This window comes from Balaenoptera physalus, assembly GCF_965194825.1.
Source record: "Balaenoptera physalus genome assembly, chromosome: 13".
Classification (NCBI taxonomy): domain Eukaryota; kingdom Metazoa; phylum Chordata; class Mammalia; order Artiodactyla; family Balaenopteridae; genus Balaenoptera; species Balaenoptera physalus.
This window is the reverse complement of record NC_138892.1, coordinates 10,032,533-10,054,442: the sequence shown is the minus strand read 5'-3', so window position 1 is coordinate 10,054,442 and position 21,910 is coordinate 10,032,533. Positions and strand designations below refer to the sequence as shown.

The 21,910-nt window shown below is 42.8% G+C and overlaps 1 protein-coding gene across 2 annotated transcripts in view; it reads right to left on the bottom strand.

Moving 5' to 3' along the window:
- FAM227A (family with sequence similarity 227 member A) overlaps positions 1-21,910 on the bottom strand; it is a 100,759-nt gene that overhangs the window by 25,695 nt on the left and 53,154 nt on the right. For both annotated transcript variants that reach the window (XM_082420043.1, XM_082420044.1), the window contains 4 exons: positions 16,453-16,511; positions 11,645-11,739; positions 2,077-2,233; positions 185-338 (listed from right to left, as the gene is read on the bottom strand). In XM_082420043.1, the coding sequence (XP_082276169.1) occupies positions 185-338; positions 2,077-2,233; positions 11,645-11,739; positions 16,453-16,511 (465 nt within the window). The remainder of the gene's footprint in view (positions 1-184; positions 339-2,076; positions 2,234-11,644; positions 11,740-16,452; positions 16,512-21,910) is intronic.

Here is a 21,910-nt window from a genome sequence, read left to right as displayed (position 1 = left end):
GGAAAAAATAACTTTAAAAAAACATCCGGTCTCTGTTATCGTGGAGTTTACATTCTGACCACAAGAAAGCTGAATGCGCTTCACAGGTCATTACAGGACTGGACCCCAGTTACAAATTAGTGTGACGTGTTGCGATAGACAAATGCTGAAACCACGCCTCTTGCCCTGAAGGCCCCTTAAATACCTGCGGAAGTTGTTGTGCAGCTCCTTCAGGTACGCACTGAAATGATTCCACTCACTCCAGTGAAGCCGGTTCAGCTGGTGGAGGTCATCCCTCCGCTTCTTCATGTTGCTCAGGGTCAGGCTGATGACCTCAACGTATGTCAGGGCGGACTCAGTGACTTTCATGTCGAGGAAAATCCCACACTGTCAGTTGGTATTGACTCAGCATTATTATTAGTGGGGTGTGTCCAGTACTTGCGGAGGAGGTGGGTGTGACAGCAGGGTGGGGAAACCGACCTGTTTCTGGAAATCTGAGCAGGAAACCACTCCATGGCTTGCCTGGGAAAGAAAGAAGCTATCCTCTCCATGGCTAGGCCATTCCCCATCTTTTAATAAAGTCTTTCTCCCCTCCTGCTGATGGAAGGGCTAGGAAGTGCTTATTTTAGACTATCATCTAAAATTCTTACTCTCTTATCACAGTGGTGAATAGGAAGGGATTCCAACTTTCCTTTCCTTTCAGGCCCAGTCCTCATTCCCCGTCTCAGGTTTGTATGTTGAAAAGTTCTCTCTACCTTCGCCACCCCTCCACCCCTTCTGAACTGGTCAGAATCTCAGCCACACTCATCACGAGCTGTGGGACATCAGACAATCTATGTCATCCTCTATGTCGCCATTTCCTTATCTATAAAATAGGGATAATAGTACCTACCTTAGATGATGTTAATGATAATAATGATAGTTACTATTGTTTTTTAGTACCAGCTGTATGCCATTTAATCCTGGTCACAACACTATTGATTTGGTATAACTATCCTCACTTTAGGAATGAGTTGATAAAGATATTGAGCTTAAAGGTTAAGCTGTGCACATGAGATCTTAAAGCCAGTGGGTTGCTGAGCTGGGACTCAAATCCAGGGCTGTGTATCCCGAACCCAGGCTCCTTCTACTACACTACACTGTCTTTATAGAACAGTGAGGTGATATAAGGGAAAGCATTTTATAAACAATAAAGTACTATGAATTGTGCGTTGTTAATCTCTGCCTACAGATATATAAATACGCTTGTGGATATGAAGTGCTATAGGGCAGGAGTTAAGTCCTACCTACTTCATTATGAAAGCTCCTCCTTATGGGGAGCTATATGCTGATAGGTAACATTCAATCATTTGTTACCTGCCGGGCACTGTGCTAAATAAGCCTTTACCGCTGTTGTGCTTGTTCTCTGCATCACAACTCTATGAGGTGGGTACTGTTATCTCCATTTTATAGATGAAAAAAATGAGGCTCAGAGAGAAGCTGGAACTTGTCTAAGATCACTCAGCTGGTAAGCAGTTGAGTTGGTTCCTGAATCCAGGTCTATTTGATTCCATGTTCTGACCCTCTATGGTAAACTGTTAAGACTCAGGACACCAACACATATCACACCTGTTTTCTTAAGATCTGAGCTTTTTACCATATTTTTAGGATAAATGTCATCGGGGCCAAGAATTTGCTGATGGGTCTGGGGAGGGGTGTGTGAGGAGGGTGCTGGAAGAAACACACACCTAGACACCAAAATTCCTGATCAATATATACTATGGGGTCAATGAGCATCTAGGAGGCATTGCTGAGTTGCAAAATATGTTAAGAGTCCCTAAGTAGCCCATTCTTTCTGGTAGAAAGGAAGAGATTAGTGCACACAGGGAAATTCGACTTGCCCAGGGTCCCACACAGCCAGTGCATGAGGCAGATTTGGAATTAAAATGAGCAAGATTCTGACCCGTAGGCTTGTAACAATGGTCACCCTTGACGGGCCCCTACTATGTGTCAGGTGCTGTGCTAAGGGCTGGATGCCTGTCTCTTCACCCCTGCTTCTGGGAAGAGGAAGCAGGGGCCTGGAGTAATGTGTGCCCAGCCCATAGTGGAAAGGATATGGGATGCTCTTGGTTTTTTCCCTCCTGACCATCAACACGTCTTTGCCAGGCTGCTGCAGAGAGGCGTAGTTCAGGAGGAAGTATACAATCAGAGGGCTCTTCCCATAAATGTTGAAGAGGTTTGAAGTCATCTCAGGGCTTTTGCAGGCAGGGTAAGACTGAGTAGGAAAGAGATAGGAAAAAAAATAAAGGATATTATCATTTTTATGGCACATATTAAGAAATGTAAAGGTACTCATATCCTTTATCTAGTAACTCCAGTTTTAGGATGCTATCCTAAGGAAATTACCCACAAGAAAAAAAGATTTAGGCACTGTAATGTTTACTGCAGTGACAATTACTACAGCAAAAGGTTACAACAACCTAAATGTTCAAGGAGATGTTGATATCTCTACCCAAAGGAAGAGTACGCCACTATTAAATTGTTTATGAAGAGTTGGTACTAAGATATTGTTTCAGATATAACGGTAATTTAAAAAAATCAAGATACAAAATTAGGTAGATAATATTATATATTTTATATAAAATGAATATAATTATATGAAATCAATCAACCAAAAAAAAATGATAGATAAGAGACTAGAAGCATAGTTACCAAAATGTGAACAATTCATTCAGCAAATATTTATTGGGTGACTACTACATATACACACTGATCTAGACACTGGCCTTTCAGCCGAGAATAAGACAAATTCCAGCCCTCACGGAGCTTGTATCATAGTTGAGAGAAAGACAATAAACAAATCAACAAGTAAAAGAATAACATGATACTATGGAATAATAAGGGCTTTAGGTAAGAATCAAGTAGGGCAAGGGTGTGGGTGGTGGGATGGGAGACTGGGGAGGAGAAGGATCTTTTCCATGGGGAGGTCAGGGAGGACTGCCCCGAGGAGGAGCGATCCTGGCAGGTCCTGAATGATGGAAGGAAGATCTGTGCGATGTTCCAGGCAAAGGGGACAGCAAGTGCAGGGGACCCCAAGGCAGACAGGAGCCTGGTGTGGCTGAGGGACAGGAACCAGGCCTGCACGGTTCAAATGAGAACAAATGATGAGGCTGAAGAAGGAGCGGGGTCTCTGGGCCACAGGAAGAAGTTAGGATTTTCTAAGTGTGATGGAAGCCACTGGAAGGTTTTGAGCTGGGGTACATCTGATTAATTTTTTCTAAAGATCCCTTTAACTGGGACTTCCCTGGCGGTCCACTGGTTAAGACTCTGTGATTTCAGTGGAGGGACTGTGGGTTCAATCCCTGTTGGGGAACTAAGATCCTACATGCCACATGGCAGGGCCAAAAAATACAAATGAAAAAAAAAAAAAGATCACTTTAACTGATGTGTGGAGAAATGACTGCAGTGGGTAAGCGTGGACACTAGAAGAGCACTTGGGAGGCCTCTGCAGTGGTTGAGGCAGTGCTGGGGCTGGGAACGGGGAGGGCTGAGAAGTGATGGAATCTGCAACATACTATGAAAGCAGAATTGGCAGGATTTGCTGATGGAGTCGACGTAGGTATGAGAAAGAGAGGAGTCAAGGGTGACTCTAAAGGGTTAGGTGCCAGTTTCCCAGCTGGGAAGATGTGGGGAGGAAGAGGTTGACGGGGCAGGAAAATCAAGAGGTCTGTTTTGGATGTGCTGTATTTGAGATGCTAATAGACAACCAGGAGGAAACAGAGATCAGGAAAGAGAACAGGCAGGGGCTGAGAGTAATCTGTTTTCCTTCCTTATATTCCTCTGCCTTTTTCCAAAATGTCAGTGGTGATTATGTGCTTCTTTTGTATTTTTTTAAAAATATGTTTTATTTGGAAGAAGCGGTTATAATTTAACCAGACAAAAATTCTATCTCATGAGTGAAGGCTGCAGCAGCACCTAACCACACTCTTCTCTGTCCTATTCATTTTAATTGCTTAATGAGATTTCCTCTATCGATAGCAGGGTCTCTCAACCTTGGCACTTTGACATTTGGGGCCAGATTTGTTGTGGGAGACTGTCCTGTGCATTGTAGGACATTGAGTGGCCTCCCTGGTCTCTACCCAAGAGATGCTAGTAGTACTCTGCCCCTCACCCCCAGCTGTGACAACCAGAAATGTCTCCAGACATGGCCAAATGTCTCCTAGGGGGCAAAACTGTCCCCAGTTGAGAACCACTATTCTATAGCAAGATCCCACCGGAATCACAGAAACTTGGGGTTAGTAGAGCACCTATAGATCATTTAGTCCAATGATTCCTAAAAGCCCATCTCCAAATGGGGGCCAGTCTGTGTTCAATGGTCTCCAGCAAAATGAGGGAAACAAGGAAAAATACATTGTAATAAATCTGACCTAAAGTAATTTTTTTTTTTTTTGGCTGCCGCCACGCAGCTTGTAGGATCTTAGTTCCCTGACCAGGAATCGAATCTGTGCCCCTACAGTGGAAGCACAGAGTCCTAACCACTGCACCGACAGGGAATTCCATGACCTAAAGGAAATTTATTCACTTAGGGACTCTCTTTTATTCTGAGATTGTCTTTCTACTTTTTTACATTAATGACCTTTCTTTTATGAAATGACGATACCAGACAGCAGTCACTTTGTTTTAATGAACTTATTTAGTGAAAAAAAAAAAAGTTTTTCCAAGTCTAGAAAAGTCCAAAGATCTAGAACCACTAATCTAGTTCCACATTTATTCAAGTGCTGTTCTTTCGGTTGCCCAGTACCCATTCTCCTTTTGCTAACAACCCCCAATTCTTGTGTGTTTGGGGGAGTTTACCTGCCCTCTACTGCATCTGGGCTTGAAGGACTTTAAATCAAATGTCTTGCTGCCCATGAGAGCCACAGGAGGGAGCCTTAGAAGTCTTTGTAGGCTCTGCCAGCCAGAGTTTTCCTCTCATCTACCCAGTTAGAGCCAGAGCACATGGAATAAGCTTGGTCAATCAAAACTCTGGCTTCTGGGATTTTGAGTCCTGAGTGGGGTGAAATATAGACTGAAAACGCGTGGGGATTCACCCATACCAGAGATGTCACCTTGAAAAGCTGGTTCAAGGGTTGCAACTGCCTTGATTCTCCTCCTGGTCCCTGGACTGATTTTCACACTGTTCAGCTACTCAATGTTCTTGCAGTGTTTTCTCAAGTTGGCAGATTTTGTTACTTGTAAGCAAAGAATCCCAACTGATACACATCATTTCAATAATATTCTCAGTAGGTACTTGACCATTTTTGCTTCCCTAACTCTGGAAACAAGGAATACACTCCATTCTGAAACATCCAGTTCCATTGTCAGTAAGCATCTGGTTTCTCCTCCCAGGGAAAGGGCTGGCTCAGAGCCATAGCACTGGGCAAAGACAAGCCACTAGGCAAGAGGAGAGTCATTCTGGAACCTCAGCTCCAAGAGGCAGGTAGAAAGCAGAGCAGGAGCTAGAGTAAAGGGGTTGGCATCAGAGACCTGGCAAGAGGAATGACATGGTTTGAGAGCCAGAGTAGAACAAGAACCAGCAGACAGTCTGCAGCCAAGCCAGAGGGTAGAGCCGGTTTAAAATGACAGCAGCTTGGACTCCTATGAAGTTCTTTCTTCCTCTAGATAAAAATCTGACTCTCTGTAATTCCACCCCATCTCCCTCCAGACTGTGTGTTACATTAACAGTCCTTAAAATATTTGAGGAGGGAATTCCCTGGCGGTCCAGTGGTTAGGACTCAGCGCTTTCACTGCCGGGCCCAGGTTCAATCCCTGGTCAGGGAACTAAGATCCTGCAAGCCGCAGAGCGTGTCCAAAAAAAAAAAAAAAAAATTTGAGGAGAGCCCTCACATCTTCTCTAAGTCTTGCCTTCTCCAACCTAAACATCTTCAGTGCCTTCAGTAACTCCTGGACCCTCTTTCTTTCCAGCCTGGTCCCTCTCCCTGAACACATGTTAGATGGGACCATCTGAAGTGGGACCAACCTCTTCCTTATTCTGGGCCAATTGTATATCTTTTTAAAAAGTTCTTTGTTTTGACATTTACATATCCTTTTCTGCTATCTCTGAGAGTAAAAACTCTTTTTTACAAAATAAATTTATGTTCTTTGTGAAAAATTCATACAATGTATAAATGTATATAGTAAAAGAGTCTCCATCCTCACTTGCATTTTCTAGGAGTAAATTCTATTAGTGTTTTCCCGTGTATCCTTCCAAACCTTTTTATAAGCACATAATGACTTTATACCAAAAATGTATTTCAAAAATAAAAATAGAATCATACTATACACCATGTTTTATTACTTTAATTTTTCACTCATCAGTGTCTAAATACATTGCCTATAGTATTCTCTTGATTTATTAATTTTAGACATTGTTGACTTTCATTCTTTCATATGATAAGGTATAAATCTGTCTTGTTTTTAACAGCAACAGAGTATCTATATTATGAACATGTCACATTTTACCTATTTATCTACTGAAATGTTAATTTTCTTCAGTTTTTGCTGGTACAGATTAATGCTGTAAGGGATGGCCTTGTATGAACATTTCTACAGGATAGATTCTTAGAAGTGAAATTGCCAGGTCTTCAGTGTATGCCATTAAAATTTTAATAGAATACCCTAAACTCATGACAAAACACCTAAAAAATGCTAGACAAATATTTAAAAATCCTTTTAAATGAATGAAGGAGCTTGTAAGAAAGTAAGGAAAATCCTTTGAGGCCTAGGGAGATAAGGGAGCCCTGAAGTTGGATGCCCTGATTCAAAACAACTTCAAAGGGAGGTGGAATGATGGGTGTCCTTTGCTTGATCCTGGTGTTAAGCCGAACACCTCCACCGTTCCCCTGTTCTGTAGGTTCTTTGTTGCTAATGGCTTTATCAAGTTACTGAGGTCTCCTTCTATTCCTAGCGTAGAGGGATGTAAAAAAATTGACTTCGGGGCTTCCCTGGTGGTGCAGTGGTTAAGAATCCGCTGCCAATGCAGGGCACACGGGTTCGAGCCCTGGTCCGGGAAGATCCCACATGCCATGGAGCAACTAAGCCCGTGCGCCACAACTACTGAGCCTGTGCTCTAGAGCCCGCAAACCACAACTACTGAGCCCATGTGTCACAACTACTGAAGCCCGCGAGCCTAGAGCCTGTGCTCCGCAACAAGAGAAGCCACCGCAATGAGAAGCCTGCGCACCGCAACCAAGAGTAGCCCCCGCTCGCCATTAGAGAAAGCCCGCGCACAGCAACGAAGATCCAATGCAGCCAAAAATAAAAATAAATTAATTAAATAAATAAAATTAAAAAAAAAAATTGACTTCGCTGGTACCAGAATACACCAGAGGGAGGGGACTGTCCTTTCTCAGGAAAACAAAGATTAGAGCCAAAGGCAGAGTGAGGGCTACATTGCTCTACGTTAGAGATGAGCAGGAGTCTGGGGAAAGAAGAGAGAGGAAAGTGCACACGACTACAGAGGATGGTCTTGCAAATTGTGGGAGGACTAAAGGGTTTTAAGAAGGCAACTCACATTAAAGGTCTTTGCATTACTGTGATATGGTTCCCCTTCTTCCCATCTCTTTAAACTTTGTAAAGTTTTCTATATACACAACACACCCACACAGGTCTTCTGTGAGCAGTTTTTGTGAAAATCAAGGGAAGAGGTGGTACGTGCACAGCACATGCAGGACAAAAGAGGAGCTCGGTGCCACAGAAAACATAAGTCCCCAGAGTTCAGATATTTGGGGGAGGGTATGAGGCTCCAAACAAATCATATAGCAAATGCTTGAACCAATCTTTAATTAAATTCAAAGGAGTAGAGTAACCCCTGGTGACATCTGGGTTATGCGAGTAAAGTTTTTTATTAAGAATAGGTGATAATATAAAAACATTGGGGAAAAAAATGGGAGAGAATGTTTCATAAAATCTTGGAGTGGTAAAGATCTTTCTTAGTAGGAAATGAAATCCAGAAGCCATAAAAGAGATGGCCAATAAACATGTCTGTATAAAAATTTAAATTTTCTAGAATAAAATACCATAATTAAAGTAAAAAGATTAAATAGGAAACAGTTTTTGCCAAATATATGACTAAGAATTGAGCTTCTACAAATCAAAAATGAGCAGAAGACTAAGAACCTTAGAAACAGAAATATTTCTACTAAGAATAGAAAAAAACAAAACCAAAACCAAAGGACATGAAGAGGCATTTCACGGAAATAGAAATTCCACAGGATTATAACTATAGGAAAATAGATTTAACTTCACTCATAATTAAATAATTAATATTGAAACAATTATAACATAGCATTTTCCCCTCATCAGAATGGCAACAAATAATTTGATAATGTACAACATTGGCAAAGGTACATGGATAGTCTCTCACATGCTGCTGGTGAGAATATAAATTGGTACAACTTCTTTGGAGAGCAATTCAAGATATACAATTGATTTAGCAATTCTACTTCTAGGAATTCTTCCTACATGTATACTTGTACATATGAGCCAAGAAACACACAAATACCGAGATGTTCAAGACAGCAGTGTTTATAATAGCAAAGATTGGGAGCACGTACATGTCCACGAATAGGAAAATGGTTAATGAATTATAGAATACAGGTGCAACCATGAAATAAGATTGTGATAGATCTGTATGTGCTTTCATTCAGAATACTCTCTAAGACATGTTGAAATCAGTACAGAGTCTGATTTAGAACATGGGGTCTGGAGTCACACTGCTTGGGTTAAAATCCTGGCTCTACTCTTACAACTCAACAACAAAAACACAAAAACTTAATCTAAAAACGGGCAAAGGATTTGAACAGACATTTCTCTAAAGAAGATATACAACTGGCCAATAAGCACATGAAAAGATGCTCAGTATCATTAGTCATTAGGGAAACGGAAGTCAAAACCACAATGAGATACTACTTCATACCAACTAGGATAACTATACCAAAAAGAATGGAAAATAAGTGTTGGCAAGGATGTGGAGAAATTGCAACCCTCGTATGTTGCTGGCGGGAATGTAAAATGGTACAGGCTCTGTGGAAACGTTTGGCAGTTCTTCAAAAAGTTAGACGTAGGCTTACCATATGACCCAACAATGCCACTCCTAGGTAGTACATATCCAAGAGAACAGAAAACATATGTACACACAAGAATTTGTACATAAATGTTCATAGAAGCCATGTCATTCATAATAGCCAAAAGGCGGAAACAGTCCAAATGTCCATTAACTAGTAAATGGATAAACAAAGTTTGGTATAGTCATATAATGGAATATTATTCAGCCATAAAAAAGGTAAAATACTGACACATGCTACAACATGGATAAATCTTGAAAACACTATGCTAAGTGAAGGAAATCAGTCACAAAAGGCCACATATTATATGATTCCCATTTATATGAAATGTCCAGAATAGGCAAATTCATACAAACTAAAACTATATTAGTGGTTTCCAGAGGCAGCGGGGAGAGGGGGCTGGGGAGTGGCTGCTAATGAGTATGGGGTTTCTTTTTTGGGTGATAAAAATGTTCTGGAAGTAGACAGTGGTGATGATTATAGAACCTTGTGACTATACTAAAAACCACTGAATTTTACATTAAAATGCTGATTTTTATGGTATGTGAATTATAGCTTTTAAAAAAATCTTAGCTCTACCACTTACTAGCTATTTGACTTTGGGCAAGATACTGAATATTTCTGAGCCTTAGTTTTCTGATCCATAAAATGGAGATAATAAATAAAACCTACTTCTCTTAGGGTTGTGTGAGGATTAAATGAATTAATATGTATGATGTGTTTAGAACAATGTTTGCTATATAAGCATTCAATAATTGTTAGCTATTATATGCTAGGTCAAAAAAGCAAAGTGCAAAATAGCGTATATATTATACCAATTTTTGTTTTAAAAAAATGGTTTATATTCCTTGACCTGCATCAGACATTTCTAGAAGGATATAAGGAAAAACTTGGTTTGCCTCTGGGGAGGGTGCATAGGGTCTGGCGTGGAAGAGAGATTAACTTTTTGTTACATATCCTTTAATACTGTTTGGTTTTACCACAGGCAAAGATCTTTTCGATAAAAACTATGGTATTAAAAAAAAAAAAAAAAGAATGGGCAGCAGAGTGTATCAGTGCTGTGCTTCTTAAAGTGGTAGAGTCACGTGTTGGCTCTTCTGTCAGGAACATCCAGAAGGTCCCCCCCACCCCACCCCCGGTGAATAGCTCACTGAGGCATCTCCCTTCCATGTGTCTGCCAGGCCATTCACAGGCCATTCAGCTGCTTTCCACTCCTGTTAAACTCGGCCACTATCCACTCTAACTGCTGGGCTTCACCACCCCACCAGGACAGATCCCAGAGTAGGACATGACTACTCATCTCCTTGTCTCTGTCTCTAGAGCAACTCCACGAGCCCCATTAGCAGTAAGGACCGTAACACTGCTGGGCTTTATTTCCCCCATTTTACAGAAGAAGGTCAGAAGAGTTAAACAACTCGCTCAAGTAACACAGCTGAGGAGATAGATGCAGCACCAAGGTTTGAACCCATGTCTGTCTGTCTTTTCCACCAGGCCCTGCTACTTCTCAAAAGTTTCACTGCTAAATGCTGAGGGGAAATAGGCAGTGGAATAATTATGGAGAAACGAAGAACATTCAAGAAATCTTCTACAGGGAATTCCCTGGTGGTCCAGTGGCTAGGACTCGGGTTCAATCTCTGGTCGGGGAACTAAGATTCTGCAAGCTGCACGGCGCGGCCAAAAAAAAGAAAAGAAAAAGAAAGAAAGAAGGAAAGAAAGAAATCTTCTACAATACTTGCTATACTTGATCCAAATTCTATGGCCTGACTCCCTTGCTAGTTGGTGGCTTGGGGAAGCCCCAAAGCCTCTTGCCCTGTTCAGGGTCCTAAGGGCCTCTTCCCACTACATAAGACTGAACGTGCCATTGATATAAACTACCATGCACTGAGGTTTGTAGGGAAGATTTGCGGGAGGGGAGGAGAAGAGGAGAGAACACACCGTAATCCTTCGCCTCTTGTGTTCTGGGGGCTGTGCTGGTGGCAAAGCTCAGAGGTTAAGAGCTCAGGCTCAGAGTCAGGCATATCTGCATGCAAGTCTTGGCTTTATCACTTATTTGCTTTGTGAATTTGGACAAATTAGTTACCTGCTCTGAGCATCACTTTCCTCACTAATAAACTGAAGAAAAGCAGGAGTAATTATCTCAAACGACTGTAACAGTAAAGTAAAATACACTGTATGCACAGGTTTAGTATAGCACCTGACATGTAGTGAGTAAGTGTTCATTACATGTTAATTATCATCACTACCTCAGGTAAACCTCATAAGAACACCAGGACCTAGGAATTATTGTCCCCATTTTATAGAGTAGAAAACTGAGACTCTGCTCTCTTTCCATTACACCGAGGCTCTTGAGTTTCAAGCAAGTAATTTAAATCCTGGAGAAATCCAGGCAAAATTCTCACTCAACTTGTGCCTACCTCAGTCAGTAATTACCCTTAGGAGATTTCCTTACTGTTTCACCCAAGTCTACAATCATAAATACCCCAATTCTTACCCTGACATCTTCACAGAGCTAGCTTTTCTAGCCAGATCTCCTAGCCCCCTTTAAATCATCTCTGCTATTAAGTTTGCAATCACATGCTCACCGGCTTAGGAAGCATATTCTCAAGTTCTCTTGCTGCTGATATCCTCTTGACTTGTTGTGTTGCTTTCCTCAAGACCAGAGTCTGATAATTATGCTCTGTCAATGCAATATGCACAAAAAATGATCAATAGGGCTTCTCAGCTATGATGAGAAAGAGCATATGGTAGACCTCAGCTTTCCATTAATGTGAAAATGCCTGGGTATATTCAGATCATTGGGAGATGCTAGAGGAAGTCACTCAGGTAAATTCATAGAATTTCACTCGCATTTTAGCCAGATGTACACTTGTGGCCATACATTTGTCCATTTACTAATCTATCTGCCCATCCTTCTATCCATCCATCCAACATTTTGCTTAGCCATTACTATGTGCTGGGCCCATGCTAGGTGCTGGAAGTAGACTATCTTCAAGGAACTCACAGCTTAGTAAGAAAAAAAGACAGGTAAATAATAAGTGTAACACTAACTCATGTGCCATGATAGAATTCTCTGTACAATACAGTATGGTCCCAGAATAAGGAAGAAGGAGCCTAAAGATTTTAAAAATGCTAAGCAGAATCAGGAAAGGTGTTGTGATTAAAAGAGAAAAAAATATCCAACTCTTGCACCAAGTTATGGTTCTTCTGTAGAAGGTTAATAGAGAATATCTTAAAGACAGGAAGAGAGAAACTACAGATTATCTATAAACAGATAACAATTAGAATGACTGCAGAGTCCTCAATAGTAACAACGGAAGCTAGAAGATGACAGTGGAATGAAACAACTGAAAAATACAATAATTGAAATAAAAAATTCACTGGATGGGATCAATACCAGAATGGAGGTGATGGAGGAAGGAGACAATGAACTTGAAGACAGATCAATAAAAAGTATCCAATTTGTGTGTTTTCTAATATCATATGTGTGGTTTTCCACACCAGTTCTCCAATTCTCTGAAATAAACTGGGTGTCCAACAATTTAATTCAATCCAAATCTACCTGGAATTAGTGTCAGATCCCACCAGTTAAAAGACTCAATCCAACAAGACTGTCCCCACTTCAAGCACCAGTGTCAAATGCCGCCCATGCTTCTATCTAGCTAACTACAAGTTTGGGGGTTCCCATGATCCGCTTGGGTTCAATAATTCAGTAGAATGGCTCACGGAACTCAGGAAAGTGCTATGTTTACTGTTACAGGTTTACTATAAAAGACACGACTCAGGAACAACTAAATGGAAGAGAGACATAGGGCACAGTGTGCGGGCTGGAGCACGGACCTTCCATGCCCTCTTCAGGCACATCACCTTCCCAGCACATCAATGTGTTCAGCGACCTGGAAGTTCACCAAATCACATTGTTCAGGAGTTTCTATAACTCAGTCTCCAGTCTCTCTCTCCTCCCTGGAGGCTGGGAGGGGTGAGGCTGAAAGTTTCCACCCTCTAATCATGTTTGGTCTTTTTTTTTTTTTTTAATATTTACTTTTATTTTTGGCTGCCTTGGGTCTTCGTTGCGGCACGCGGGATCCTCTGCTGTGGTGCGTGGGCTCCTCATTGCAGGGCGTGGGCGCCTCTCTAGTTGTGGCGTGCGGGCTCCAGAGCACGCAGGCTCTATAGTTGTGGCCCACATGCTCATTTGTTGTGGTGCGCGGGCTTAGTTGCCCCGCGGCATGTGGGATCTTAGTTCCCTGACCAGGGATCGAACCAGTGTCCGCTGCATCGGAAGGTGGATTTTTAACCACTGGACCACCAGGGAAGTCCCTCATGTTTTGGTCTTTCTGGGTCCTATCCTGAAGCTATCTAAGGCCCCAACCTGGGTCACTATATTAGGATATACTCAGGTGTGGATGGAAGACTAATAATGAATAACAAAAGACATTCCCATCACTCAGGAAATCCCAAGGGTTTTAGGAGCTCTGTGCCAGGAACTGGGGACAAAAATCAAATCTGTATTTTTATTATATACACAGTCTGAACAGCGTAGAGACAAAAGACCGGAAAAAAATGAACAGAGCCTCAGGGACCTATGGGACAATATCAACAGGTCTAAAATTGTGTCATCAAAGTCCTAAAAAGAAAGGAGAGTGTGGTACCAAAAAACAATTGAAAAACCTCCCAAATTTGGCAAAAGACATAAACTTACAGTTTCAAGAAGCTCTGCAAACCCCAATCAAGTCTAAGTCAAAGAAACCCATGCCCCTACACATCATAATCAACCAGTTGAAAGGCAAGACAACTTGAGGGCAGTCTAAGAAAAATGCTTGACACAAAAGGGGAACAAGCATTTAAATGACTGTGGATTTCTCATCAGACCCTTGAGGCCAGAAGCTGTGGAACAACATTTGAAAGTGTGGAAAGAAAAGAACTGTCGACCCAGAAATCTATAACCAGAAAAAAATATCCTTCAAGAATGAAGGTGAAAATGTAAAATAGATAGCTAGTGGGAAGCAGACGCATAGCACAGGGAGATCAGCTCGGTGCTTTGTGTCCACCTAGAGGGGTGGGATAGGGAGGGTGGGAGGGAAGGAGATGCAAGAGGGAGGGTATATGGGGATATTTGTATGTGTATAGCTGATCCACTTTGTTATAAAGCAGAAACTAACACACCACTGTAAAGCAATTATACTGCAATAAAGATGTTAAAAAAAAATAAAGTCAGTCTTGTGAGTAGGCCATTAAAAAAAAAAAAAGAATGAAGGTGAAATAAAGACATTCTCAGAAGAAAGAAAACTAAGAGAATTCATTGCCAGCAGGCTTATTTTAAATGAAGGGTTTTCTTTTGGGAGGGGGGGCGTGTAAGAAGGAAAATAATACCAGAGGGAAACTTGGAACTTCAGGAATGAAGGAAAAGCAACAGAAACTGTAAATATCTGGTTATATATAGTAAGTACAATATATATAGTTAATACAGAATATAAATAGTAAATATATAATATATATTATAAATCTATCTAGTCATACAGAGTAAATATAATACTGTATTTTCCTCCTCTTACATTCTTTAAAATATGTACAATAACCACTTCGGAATGCTGTTTGGCAGTTCCTCAAAATTTTAAACATATGACCCAGCGATTCCACCCTAGGTATACATACACCCAAGAGAAATGAAAACATATGTCTACACAAAAACTTGTACATGAACGGTCACAGCAGCATTATTTATGATAGTTACAAAGTAGAAACAACACAAACTGAATAAAGATAAAAATACTATATCTAAAACATTTGTGGGATGCCTAGCATTCAGAGGGAACTCTATAGCATTAAATGGTCATATTAGGAAAAAAGGTCTCCTTTTCACTCAGTTCAAAATATTTTCTAATTTCTCTTGATACTTCCTCTTTGACTCATAGGTCTATATATGGATATTTTGGGGACTTGCAAAGTCTCCCACAAATATTTACCTCTATTTGGAATCCCCTCTATACCTCTCAATGAGTGGCCCCCAAGTTCTGGGTTTTTTTAACAGCTTTATTGAGATGTAATTCACGTACTTCTCCATTTCTCCATCAAGAAAAAGGATTGCTTAACTTTTTGCAAATACTGATGACATGTGTGAAAGGGTCTAGAATGATACTTAAGTGTTTATGTTCTAACTCAGGTTTCTTAGGTTCTATACTTGTCTATTTGGCATCCGTTAATTACAGGGCCAAACTAATGGCCAAAGTTGTTTACATCTCCTCCATGATCCACAGCCCATACTCTGAGCTACCTCCTTTATCTAACTCTCACACCAAGCCAATATTTCCCCTGACTTAAATCAGCCCAGGCCCAGGTGCCAGACAGCTAGGGACAGCCCTTATACTCCAAAGCCCACCGGAATTATTCAATATAGCCAATCCTAAATTGTTTACCCTGTCATGTCTTGCCTTTCCCAAGGAAATCCCAGTAAGGGCTGTGGCCTGTGCTTTGCCGTTGCTCCTTTTGAAACCGAGCGGGGCCCTGTGGGGCTCCCAGGCACGGAGGCCTCCTTTTGTCCCCCATTTCTTGTAGGCAAGACCCCAGCCTCCATGACCTTCCCTGAGTTCCAAAGGGTGGATTCAAACAGTTGCTAATCAAGGGAGGAGCAGCCAAGGACCACCTGAGACAAGATTAAGGGGGGCGAGCCCTGCACACATCCGAATCTTGTCAGGACCCCAGCTTTGAACCACTGTTATAAAACCCCTCATCAAATCCTCTGGGGTTGGGACACATAGCTTTTATGAGGCACAAGCCCAGTGTGTCCCCCTTTGCCTGGCAAAGCAATAAAGCTATCCTTTTCTACTTCACCCAAAACTCTGTACCCGGGATTGGATTTGGCACCGGCGTCCAGAGAGGCCGAGCTTTCAGTAGCAATTTCTGCCTCCTAACCAACACTGGAGCTCCCGCCCAGGGTCCTGCGTGGTGAGCTGTGCCTCCCGTTTCTAGAACTGAGAGTAACAAAGTTTTCTTTCAATGGCATTGACCCATGTGGTCGCTCAGTCACCTTTGTAACTTAGCACCCAGGTACAAATCAGTTTCTAACTCAATAAATGCTGGTTTCTGATGGGGGAGAGAAGCAGTGATCATATCTTAGATTTATTTTCTTCCATTGCCAACAATCTCTCTTCCCCAAAGATATTAGCACTGTGCTGAACTCATTATCACAAAAGTGGAACTTAACTAGTGATAACTGAACTGAAAAGACAATTGTGTCTCCTCGTAAGATACTGCTTGATGTCAAGGCCCAAGGCTAGAACCACAGGTGCAAATGAGGGTAGCAGATTAGGTTCCAAAAAACCCAAGAAACTACGGTTTTGGAGATGATAACTAAATCAAAAGCCTACATTTCCCCTTTAGGTGGTTAATGTACCTTTTGAGGTATTCTGTATTTGTGAGCCATCCATTGAATTCTTCTGGGCAAAAGAGTTTCTCTCATTGGTTGAATTCATATCAGAAGATGCCAAGAGAGGAAAAAACAAAAAACAAAAACAAAAACACAGAAGAACAAATTTAGTAAAACTGGTAGTGAGAGGAATACAAAAAGTATACGTGCAGTTTCCTAGATATTTGTCATTGTTCTCAACAAAGGAACACGTAGAGGGAGACATTTCAGGCACAGCTCAACAACTCAGCCCTCCATCCTGGGAGCACGGGGGAAAGCAGTGGCTGATGTAGAAAATACGTGAGCTGGGGACTGAGGCAGACTGGGGCTCCAGTCCCAGCCCTGTCACTCAACAGCTGGTGATCTCGGGCAAGTCACTGAACCTCTCGATTGCATGGTTTCCTCGTGGGGTTCTTCTGGGGATTAAGTCAGCTAATGCATGCAAAGTGCATGAGTTGCTGCTCGTGGTATGTGCTCCGCTGACATTGCACGGTTGTTTATGCAATCACTCACCACACTTCCTTCAGGAAACATTTCATTGAGCAACTTCTAATGTGTCTGGCACTGGGCAGAACCTGAAACCTAATCTTTGCCTAGAGGAGCTCCCAGTCTAGCAGGGGAGATAATAGTAAACAGACAATTATGCTAAGGTGTGGAAAGTACCACATATTACAGAGGTAACATAATTTAGGATTAGGTTTGTATGTGAGTGACAGAGACTCAAAATTAATAGTGGCTCAAACTAGGTAGAAATTTCTCTCCCACATAATAGTCTGAAGGTAGGCAATTCAGGGTCTATATGTTATTTCTGCTGTGATAAGTCCTTAGGGACTCCGACTTCTTCCAGCTCAGTTCCAACTCTCCTAAGATAGGACCCTTGTTCTTAGGGTCCAAGATGGCAACTAGAGCTCCAGTCATCACATTCACATTCCAGGCAGCAGAATGGAAAAAAGGACAAAGAGATGAAGGAGTCACATGAGCTGTTTTTTGAAGGAGGGCTCCCAGAAACGGCCACAAGGCACATCTGCTTAAACCTCATTAACTGGATCTGAGTCACATGGCTACACACAGATGTAAGGGAGGTGAGGAAATGTAATCTTTATAGGTTCTCTTTTTTTTATAGAGGGAGGAAACAACAAATATTGGGGAACAGTTAATCGTCAGCAGTACCAGCAGAGTATTCTAGGAAGCCAGAGTGGCAAATGCTTGATTCTGTCTGGGGCAGAGCTGGAGGGCTTCCAAGGAGAGAAGACACTTTTGTTCTGTCTTTAAGGATGAGTAGGAGTTTGGCAATGTTAAACAGATGGCCCACCAAGTGGCAGACAAGCAGTCCACCAGCCTCAACAATCATCACTTTGCTTTTATATAAATATGATATTTGAATGGGAAGAAGAAAGCTGAAAGGACTTCCCATCCACCATGCAGCTGGTTGTCCAACAGCTACTGATTTGTATAGTGTTGAAGTGGTTACTCGGATTTGTTAGAGAAAAGACACTCCCGGGGCACAGTGAAGCAGCATGCTCATTCTTAACAGGCCTCGGAGAGATCTGTCGTGGAGCAGAGAATAGACACAAGGAGATGGGCTTGGCTGAAGTTATTAGACCCTCGTATTTGTTGGAGAGGCAGCATGATGATGCAGAAAGAGCTCAGAATGACAGCATCCTGACGTCATCTGAAGTCAGCCGTGTGGCCTGGGGCAAGTTTTCACCAGTTTGAGTCTATTTCTCCCTTTGTCAAATAAAGATAATAATTACCTACCATGCAGGGATGTTGTAAGGACTAGGAGGATATATGCAAAGAAAATCCGCACACGGTGGACTCTCCAAAGTCCTTTCCCACCCACTCTCTTGTGTTGTGACCAGCAACCGTCCTCTGAATGTATGAGGCAAGGTGACTATTGCTGGGCTGGGGGGTAAACTAAGACTCCTCTGGGACCCCCTTCCTACCATGGCACAGAGGAGATGGAACCATTCCACCCCGTGTCACCCTGCCGCTCAGATTCTGCACACTGAGGGCTTAGCTGTGATGGGACAGAGCAGCAGGGAAGCCTGCTTTTGAGCCAACGTGCGATTCAATCTGGGGATGCCCTGGAATGTCTGCGAGGGAAGTGGGCTTTGCAGATCTGGTATTAGCAGGTATGGGAATGAGCTGCAGGAATTTGGATCATTATTGTTAAATGACCCTTATGTAACCATGCTCTGGAACTTGGGAAAATTCTGGTTAAAATGAGCAAACATTCTGACAGGACATGGCTAGACAACAATTTATGGGACATCTCCTAAACCTAGATTGAATCTATAAGAATTAATACCAGTCATGATGCCCATTTTGCAAATAAGAACAGAGAGGTTCAGATTTGCTCAAAGCTATATAACTGATAGGTGGGAAAATTTAGCTCTTCTGGAACCAAGCCTAGTATGTCTCTCTGCCTTTGCCTGTGGCTCCATGGTGGTCACTCACTCGTAGTCCCCATATTTTGTCACAAATACATGAAACTTGGGTAGAAATTGTTTTTTCTCTAACCCTGGCCTCTCCTCTGGTCTAGCCTTGCATGTTTAACTACCTACTTGACATCTCCATTTGCATTTCTCACAGGCATATTAAAGTTAACAAGTTCAAAACTGAACTTGATAGCTTTCCCCCACCCCTGACCCTTCACTTTCCATCTCACAAACCCCACACACCTTCAGCTGCTTAAGCCACACACTGGGATGCATCCTTGACTCCTCCCATTTTTCCCCCTCCTCCCCACTCCCAAAGCCAATCCATTAGCAAGTGCTGAAATATCCATCTCCAAAACACCTTCCAGATCTCTCTGCTTCTTGCCTCCTGCTGTCACTGCCTCTTCCTTAGACAACTGCAAAAGCCTCCTAACTGGTCTTCTGTCCCCCTCTCAATTATATTCTCCATATTCAGAAGACATTGTGATCTTTTAAAAAATAGAAATCAGATCATGTCATCCCCTTATTTCAATGGATTCCCACAGCACTGAAATTATATCCATACTTCTTACTATGACCCGCCCAACTCTGCAAGATCCAGCCCCTGCTACTTCTCCAGCCTCAACTCCTGCCCCTCTTCCACACACACACACACTGGGCTACAGCGTCACTGGCCTTCTCTCTGTTCCCTGAATATCTCAACTCCCTTTTATTTTTTTTGCCTCAGGGCCTTTGCACATGCTGTTCCCTTTTCCTGGAAGGTTCTTTCATTCACTCTTCTAATGGCTGACTCCCTCTCATCCTTTGGTTCTCAGCTCAAATGGCACTTTCTGGGGGTGTTATTTGTCACATGTTCTCCACGTTCATGAGACCCAGACCCCAAAGTGAAAGACTTAAGCTGCTCTCCCAGCTTCTTCTGTGGCTGGGTGCAGACATTTTACCTAGTCTCTAGCCGTCAGAGGCAACGCACCTGCCTGAGACTTCAAGATGGAAATGAGCAATGTGAGGAAGTGGGGAACCAACGAGACTCTAGCTTTTCGAGAGCCTGTTGACAGGGGCAACTGGCTTTTCAAGGAAAGCAGAGTGGAGTTTTGAGCATCAGTCCCCACTACCATCGGTCGGCGCACATTAGCGTACCTTTGCAGGGGTGTATGGTTTGGGCATTGTTCTTGGTGGCATGGCATTTGAAACCAAAGCACTGGCCCATCCTGGGGAGCCGTGCACCACTAATACCCTTTAATACATTCTTCCTGTTTAAAGTAGCTGGAGTAGATCCCATTGTTTGCAAATAAGAACTCTGATGATGATTCCTCTTTACAAAGGTCTTATTTGACAATTCTCTCATTTTATTAAATGAATGAATGACCCGGTCTCTAATAGGTAGGAGCCCTTATTTATAGCTGAGCCTCATGGCAGAAGTCAGATATACCGTTAGATGCTTTTTCATTCCCACTGTTCAAATTCTCAACACGAAGTGGGAGAAGGGCAAACCACAGGTCAGAGACTTAAAGTGACTGCCATTCATTCCCCAGACAGATTGCTGCCATTGAAAAGCACATTTTGAACACAGCCAACTATTTCCTTGAGCAGATGGGAAAGCATGTTTGCTAAAAAGAAGAGAGAGGATCTGCCCGCATGAGGAATTTGATGACTCCCTCCATCCTGGTTTGCCCAGTAAAACTTCAGCTGCTTTTAAGGCTGGAAAGCTTTTGATTATTTCTATTTCTGGGGAAGAAAACTGACTCTCTTAGCTGGGTTTCTGAAATAACTGTCAGAAGATTTTACGTATTCCAGTACAAGAAAATACATGTGCTTGACACGGTTGTGACAGGCAGTGCAAAAACACTGAATAATATTTTGATCTCGGTCTGGGAGTGACAGCTGTCCCTCCACAGTGCCTGTTTCGTCTGTACTTTTGGAGGCTGACATTTATAGAGCACCATTATACACTAAGCACAGGGTGAAGAGTTTACATAGATGACCTCCTTTGTGAAGTCAAGAGATATTTGTTGAGTGTCTTCTTTGTACATGGTCTATTCTAGGAGCTTGAGATAGAACAGGGATAAAGGAAAAGGGGTCTTGTTCTCATGGAGTTTACATTCAAATAGGGGGAGACAGATACTAAACAACATATAAATCCTGCAGGAAGAATAGCAGAGCGTGATAAGCACTGTCCGAGGAATCATTAATAGGCAACGTGATGACAGAGAGTGGCCGGGGAGCCAGGGACGCCACTAAGGCAATGACAGAAAACTGGAATCTGAAGGACAAGAAGGAGCCAGCCCTTCCCTCAGGAGCCCCGAGGAAAGCACGTTCCAGGCAAAGGCGACAGCTAGTGACGCAACTGGGCACAGGCCTGGAGCGCCCCAGAGGCAGAAGGAAGTGCAGTGAGGGAATGGAAGTGAGGAGGCTGGAGAGAGAGAGATGGTGGCTGGATTCTGCAGGGCAGTTCAGGTCAGGCTAAGGGGTCTGGAGTTCACTTGAAGGCCACGGGAGAAGCTGCTGAGGTTTAAGCAGGGAACGACCTCGTCTCGTGTCTGTCTGTCAAAGGTCACTCTGGTCGCTGTGTGGCGACTGGGCTGGGGCTAAGAGTGAAGGAAAGGAGCCCAGGAAGAGGCTACTGCCACGAGCCAGGAGAGGAGTGACGCCGGCGCTGGGAATCAGTGCTCTCCCCTCCCCTTGCTAAGTTGAGAGCCTCCCAGGGAGGCCAACAGGGCAGTTGGATAGACCTGCCTAAGTCCCGAGCGAGGCCAGGGTGTGGAGGGAGATTTGGGTGTTACTGGCATATGCGTGGTATTTAAAGCCACCAGACCAGATGAGACCAGCTGGGAAGAATATATAGACAGAAGGGGAAGGAGCCAGGCTAGAGCTGACTGATGAGACAGGGAGCCAGCCGGGAAGGAAGACCCTTGAAAAAGTCTGGCAACGTAGAAGCTAAGAGAAAAAGGCATTTCAAGAAGATGGGAGGGACTTCCCTGGTGGCTCAGTGGTTAGGAATCCGCCTG